Source organism: Triticum dicoccoides, chromosome 3A, assembly GCF_002162155.2.
Source record: "Triticum dicoccoides isolate Atlit2015 ecotype Zavitan chromosome 3A, WEW_v2.0, whole genome shotgun sequence".
Taxonomy (NCBI): domain Eukaryota; kingdom Viridiplantae; phylum Streptophyta; class Magnoliopsida; order Poales; family Poaceae; genus Triticum; species Triticum dicoccoides.
Genome location: NC_041384.1, coordinates 692262214 through 692269730, shown reverse-complemented (window position 1 = coordinate 692269730; position 7517 = coordinate 692262214). Strand labels below are relative to the sequence as shown.

General features: G+C 40.6%; 1 protein-coding gene across 1 annotated transcript; it reads left to right on the top strand.

Annotated features, from left to right (window-relative positions):
• Positions 1-256: 256 nt before the first annotated feature.
• On the top strand, positions 257-4041 carry LOC119273070 (very-long-chain 3-oxoacyl-CoA reductase 1-like). Its single transcript, XM_037554370.1, has 4 exons — positions 257-663; positions 2400-2688; positions 3051-3120; positions 3504-4041. The coding sequence occupies exons 1-4, from the start codon at positions 258-260 to the stop codon at positions 3828-3830; spliced, it is 1092 nt and encodes a 363-aa protein (XP_037410267.1). The 5' UTR covers position 257; the 3' UTR covers positions 3831-4041.
• Positions 4042-7517: the final 3476 nt, after the last annotated feature.

Here is a 7517-nt window from a genome sequence, read left to right as displayed (position 1 = left end):
ACACTGAGCAACATGCTTCCACTTGCACAGCTCACGTTGCTACAGTGTTGATTATTCCTTGTGTCCTCCTCCATTGATTGTACCGTGCTGTAGTTTCCATTGATTGATACAGTGTTGTACAGATCACGCTGATAAATTTTGGAAAGAAGTGTAGTTTTCATTAACTGATACAGATCGATCACGCGGCACGATCTCCTACTTCACTGAGATGTACAGTAGTTTCCATTAAGTCCGGATCGACCTACTAGTGCACAGAGATGTTTAATACAGGCATGGATCGGTCTGCAAGAGAACAAAAGAGAGTGAAGATGGGGGCTCTCCTCTTCCGGCAGCAGCAGGAGCCGGCATGGTTCGTCTCGCTCGCCATCCTTGGCGCTCTGCACGTCGCTGCCGTCGCCTTCCGTATCCTCTCCCACCTGCTCTTGCTGCTGCGCCGCCCCACTGACCTCTGCCACCGCTACGGCGCCTGGGCCGTGGTCACCGGCCCCACGTCCGGCATGGGCCGCTCCGTCGCCCTCGAGCTCGCCCGACGCGGCCTCAACCTCGTCCTCGTCGGCCGCGACCCTGCCAAGCTCCAGGACATCTCCGACACCATCTCTTGCACCTACGCCGTGCAAACCAAGACCGTCGTGGTCGACCTCGCCCTCATCGCCACGCCTCAAGGTAATTATGGATTTATGGTAGGGATTTTTTTTTTCGTTTGGCTAAAATTTTGCTGACTGACGTATCCAATGAAATTTCCGAAACTTGGAAAATTATTTTAAATAGAACAGATTTTATTTGAATATGAGTAAATTTAAGTTCAAACTAATGGATATAAGAAAGTATATTATTAAAGCATCCCAAAACTAATGGACATTACAAGTATTTCCCGGAGCCTCTCTGTCCTATTCCCTCCTTTCCGGTTTAGAGCATGGTTAGGTTAATAGAAGAGCATGTTGCTGGCTATATAACAGTGTCATGTCATCTAAAGCCTTCTTAAAAAGCGCACTTATACATAAACTGACTGTAGATTGGCTACTAATCTGTCTATAGCATTAAATGATTCAGTATGGAGGAAGCAAGAGGACATACATGATTGGTTTAGGTAGTAAACAGCCGGCCAAAAAGCTCACACACGGGCTGCATGCAGGCTTTTTATTCTCGTTTACCGTGATACAGCCGGGTTGTATGTAGAGCACCCGCTTAAGTGTCTTTTTCTACTTAGGCTGGTTGTAATGATATTATTATAGCTAGTATCATGCGTGCTAATTAGACAATTTTCATGAGGTGTCATTACATTAAATGAAAAAAAATGCTCAAAAAAAATGAAAAAAAGAGGGTTGGGTATCATATCATAATACCGTATCATAATAAATGGTATGCTACTATGTATCACGCATGAGAATAAATAATGTATTACATGATACTAATATATGATACTCCCTCCTTCATCTATATAGGGCCTAATACATTTTTTAAGACCGCCTTTGACTATTGACAAGATTAATAGTACATGACATGCACAATGTGAAAATTATATCATTGAAAGCTCCTTTCACACACGAATTTACCAGTGTGCTTTGTGTAAGTTGCATGTTATATATTATTGCTCTAATATTTGGTCAAAGTTAGCCTCAAAAAACGCAGTAGGCCCTATATAGATGGAAGGAGGGAGTACTATGCATTAGGAAGCTAGTATCATACACTAGCATCATATGCATGATACTAGTACGTGATACTCCCCATTACAACCAGCCTTATCACTCCTCCCCATAAGATTTTGATGACATGGCACTTGTTACAGCCAGCTGACTAGGACTATTGTACTTGCTCTTATAGGGTTCAAATCTAAAATCTCATCAACCAAGACACATGGTGAGTGGAGGAATATATCTCATACTTTACAAAACTACCCAAATTAAATTGATGCATTAATTGGGATTAATTGCAGTGCATGCATGCTTGACCACTAGATGAGTAGTAGCATTACATGCATTGGTGAATTCTTTTTTAATTATTGCATGCAATGATTTAATGTGTCTCGAAATCTCAAAAGGAGATGGAGATGAGCCCTTTAAATTGAAAAAAATGAAAAAAATGAGGTAACCCTATAAACTGGAAAGGAGGGAGTAGTAGCCTTAATAAAAGTGAAATTGAACAAAATGTACTGACCCCTAGTACTAGTAGCTAGGAAAATAGAAGCATAACCACCCTGGGAGGCAAATCCTCGATTATATCAAGGATTTAGTAGGTTTTGTAGTCGGCAAGTTCAAATGTATGTACCTAAATATTTTAAGTTAAATTTTAAATGTTCGCTGACTCTCGAAATGCATGAAATTTTGGGAAGTTTAAGGCGATGGACGTACAAGACACGAGCTGCACGCCCGTTATATTTACTGATTGTATATATTTGGCAGGTGATGAGGCACTGCGGCTGCTCCGGCATGCGGTGGCGGGGCTCGACGTTGGGGTGCTGGTAAACAACGCCGGCCTAGCGAAGCCCTGCGCGGTGTATCTGCACGAGGCGGACGTGGAGGCCTGGGTGAGGATGATCAGCGTGAACCTGTGGGCGCTGACTGAGGTGACGGCGGCGGTGCTCCCGGGGATGGTGGAGCGGGGCAGGGGTGCCATCGTCAACATCGGCTCTGGGACCACCCTGACCATCCCGTCATTCCCGCTCTTTTCCATCTACGCCGCGTCCAAACGGTACATATATACTACTCCATTCGTTCCAGAATATAAAATATATTGATTTCCGTGCAAGCCAACCATTTGAATGTTTAACCAAAATTATACAATAAAGTAACAACATCTGCAATACCTAATAGATAAAATATGAAACTACTATTCGTGATGGATATAATGATATAAATTCTGTATTGTGGATATTAATGTTTTTTTTTCTAGAAACTTGGTTAAACATGCACTCGTTTGACTTTTGAAAAAATAAATACACCTTATATAAGGAACAGAGGGAGTACCACCTAGTACAACTCTTCTGTCGTTTTCACTTGATATATCTGTGATATACCAGGACATTTTCTGAGTTCAATAAAAGTACATTTCAGGTACGTTACTCAGTTGTCCAGGAGCCTTCACGTTGAGTACAGGGGCAAAGGAATTGATGTACAATGTCAGGTACGTACGTGGGGCCTACTATAATATTAGAATGAAAATGCATATGGGCAGTTCATGTTTGTTTCTACGTGTTCCTTACAACCATCCGCCGAAATCTATCATTACTATTGAATGTTTCAAAAGTGTAATACGTGTCCATTCCTATTTAGGAGTCTTGTTGAATCCTAGTAATACAAGCGAGTTGCATATCAACAAGTTAATCCAAAATACAAGCACTTTATGTAGATAAAATAGCAATTCGAATTAAAATCTACAAACATTTATCTGCTATTAGAATCTATAAAAGCTTGCTAAGTACGTGGCGATGGATCAATTTAGACGCAACACAATCAGCGTTGAGTGGATCAAAATTAATACCATGGCATTGTGTCATGCAACTGCAGGTGCCGTTGTTCGTGGAGACCAACATGACATTGGGGGCGACAGCATCCCGCAAGCGACGAAGCTTCTTGTCCCGGCTAATCATGCCGACATCGGACGAGTATGCCAAAGCGGCGGTGTGTTGGATCGGGCATGGCCCGCTCTGCATGCCTAACCTAGGTCACCGGCTCGAGTGGTGCATCTGCCATGTTGTGCCCGACTGGATACTCGATGAGTTGTGCCTCCGGCTGAACCTATGGCACAGAGTTCGTTTCCAGCGCCTCAGGACAATGAGAGCATCATGGACAAACGTCGTCAACGACGGATGTGTGCCTTGCAACCAAGTCTAAGTAGTTTTTCATGCATCATTTGCTGGTCTGTATGTACACATATCTTCCTTGTATGTGTTGGAAATATATGTCTTAGACGCATTCATTAGTTATTTATATTGTCCATGAACATTATCACTGATATGTATCAACTAGTATGTGACTTGTTTGTGAAATGTATTGTCTTGGGACATAAAATTTCTGAATGAGGTATTGAGGTGGATAAAGCTAAGGTTGATGCAATTGAGAAAATGCCATGTCCTAAAGATATCAAAGGTATTCCTAGTTTCCTCGGTCATGCTGGTTCCTATAGGAGGTTTATTAAAGACTTCTCTAAAATTTTTAGGCCTCTTACCAATCTTTTACAAAAGGAAGTTCCATCTTTTTGATGATGATTGTGTAGAAGCCTTTGAAACACTTAAGAAAGCCTTCATTTCTGCACCTGTTGTTCAACCACCTGATTAGAACTTGCCTTTTGAAATTATGTGTGATGCTAGTGATTATGTTGTTGGTAATGTTCTAGGACAAAGAGATAATAAGAAATTAAATGTTATTCATTATGCTAGTAAAACTCTAGACAGTGCCCAAAGCAATTGTGCTACTACTGAAAAAGAATTCTTAAAAGTGGTGTTTCCTTGTGATAAATTAGATCTTACATTGTTGATTCTAATGTGAATGTTCACACAGATCATGCTGCTATAAAATATCTGGAAAGGAAAGATGCTAAACCTAGACTCATTAGGTGGGTTCTTTTGCTACAAAATTTGATTTACATATCGCTGATAGAAAAGGAGTTGAGAACCCCGTGGCTGATAACTTGTCTAGGCTAGAAAATATTCTTAATGACCCACAACCTATTAATGATAGTTTTCCTGATGAACAATTAGCTGCAATAAATGTTTCTCATAACACTCCTTGGTATGCTGACTATGCCAATTATATTGCTGCTAAATATATACCACCTAGCTTCACATAGCAACAAAATAAAAAATTCTTCTATGATTTAAGACATTACTTTTGGGATGACCCACATCTTTATAAAGAAGGAGTAGATGATATTATTAGACTTTGTGTACCTGAGCATGAACAGGTTCAAATCCTACGTAAATGTCACTCTGAAGCTTATGGAGGACATCATGCGGGAGATACAACTGCTCACAAGGTATTTCAATCTGGTTTTTATTGTCCTACTCCCGTCAAGGATGCCCGTAAGTTTGTTTTATCTTGTGATAGAATTGGAAATATTGGTAAGCGTTAAGAAATGCCTATAAAATATTCAATTGCTGTTGAACCATTTGATGTTTGGGGATTTGATTAAATGAGACCTTTTCCTTCCTTTAATGGGTACACACATATTTTGGTTGCTGTTGATTATGTAACTAAGTAGGTATAAGTTATTCCAACTAGTAGTGATGATCACAACACCTCTATTAAAATGCTTAAGGAAGTTATATTCCTAAGGTTTGGAGTCCCTAGATATTTAATGACTGATGGTGGTTCACACTTCATTCATGGCGCTTTCCACAGAATGCTTGCTAAGTATGATGTTAACCATAGAATTGCATCACCCTATCATCCTCAGTCTAGTGGTCAAGTTGAACTTGGCAATATAAAAATAAAGTTAATATAACAAAAAACTATCAATAGGCCCCGAAAGAATTGGTCTAAGAAATTAGATGATGCACTTTGGGCTTATAGAACAACATTTAAAAATCCTATGGGTATCTCTCCTTATAAAATTGTTTACGGAAAAGCTTGTCATTTGCCTCTTGAGTTAGAACATAAAGCTTATTGGGCAATTAAAGAACTCAACTATGATTTCCAACTTGCCGGTGAAAAGAGGTTATTTGATATTAGCTCACTAGATGAATGGAGAACCCAAGCTTATGAAAATGCCAAGTTATTTAAGGAAAAATTTAAAAGATGGCATGATAAAAGAATCCAAACGCGTGAGTTTAAAGTTGGAGAATATGTTCTTTTGTACAACTCTCGTTTTAGATTCTTTGTAGGAAAACTCCTCTTCAAATGGGAAGGACCCTATGTTATCGAGGAGGTTTATCGATCTGGAGCCATCGAAATAAATAATGTCGAAGGTACTAACCCGAAGGTTGTTAATGGACAACGAATAAAACATTATATCTCAGGCCCATTAATGTTGAAAGCAATATTATCCAAACTATGACACTGGAAGAACACATAGAAGAAACCTTCTGGAACACTCCAGAATCGTGAAAAAGAGGAGTTGCGTGATACCGTAAGTAAACAGACTCCAAAAAATCTGCCAAATATTTTCTGTCCATTTTCGAATATAACAGAAATTAGTAAAATAAGAAACAACCAGTAAGGCACCCCTGGTGGGCACAAGACACTAGGGCATGCCAGGCGCGCCCATGTGGGTTGTGCCCACCTCGGGTACCTTCCGGACTCTGTTTTTCTTCTGTTTGCTTGTTTCCCAAGATAAAAAATCTTTATATACCCCCCGAACCTATTGACCACCGTATCGTGGAGATATCTTCTGTTTTTGTTTCTTGCTGTTTTCGGTCAGATTTTTTAAGCCATGCATCAAGTCTTCTTTCTCCTCCAACAACGTGGAAGAGGATGCTTGGTTGATGAAGATCGAGCTGAAGAGAGAAGAGCCCGTAAAAGACGTCAAAGGGGACAAGAGCAAGGAGGAAACTGGAGATCAAGCGCCAGTGTTTGAGCAGGCCTTGACTACCGAGGAAGAAGAAGAAGATATCCTTTAACCTTACTATGATCATCTCGCCCCCACCGAGATCGAAGCCTTTCGAATCATCGAAACGGTTCGTGTGCAAAATAAATATCTCACCCGTGCAAATATTTGATAACCCACAAGTATAGGGGATCACAACAGTTTTTGATAAGTAAGAGTGTCGAACCCAACGAGGAGCTAAAGGTAGAACAAATATTCCCTCAAGTTCTATCGACCACCGATACAACTCTACGCACGCTTGACGTTCGCTTTACCTAGAACAAGTATGAAACTAGAAGTACTTTGTAGGTGTTTTTGGATAGGTTTGCAACATAATAAAGAGAGCGTAAATAAAAGCTAGGGGCTGTTGCAAGTAAAGACGCAATAAAGTAAATATAGTGAGTGCGGAAAAGTGGTGGTAGGAGTTGCGAAATTGTCCCTAAGCAATTGACTACCTTACTAGACCGATAGCAAGTTTCATGTGGGAGAGGCCACTGCTAGCATGTCATCCCTGACTTGGAATTCTATGCACTTATGATTGGAACTATTAGCAAGAGTCCGCAACTACTAACGTTCATTAAGGTAAAACCCAACCATAGCATTAAGATATATTGGTCCCCCTTCAATCCCGTATGCATCAATTTCTATGCTAGGCTGAAGCTTCTGTCACCCTTGCCCTCCAATACATACTCCTATCAACATACAACTAAACCTATGGTGTGATCCACGCGCGCGCTCATATGATGGGAACCAAAGGACATCAACATAACCACAAGAAAATTAAATCAATCATAGCAATTCATCAACCACCGATAGGACAATGAAAATCTACTCAGACATCATAGGATGGCAACACATCACTGGATAATAATATGAAGCATAAAGCACCATGTTCAAGTAGAGGGTACAGCGGGTTGAGGGAGAGTGGACCGCTGTAGATAGAGGGGGGAAGGTGATGGAGATGTTGGTGAAGATGATGGAGGTGTTGGTGAAGATCG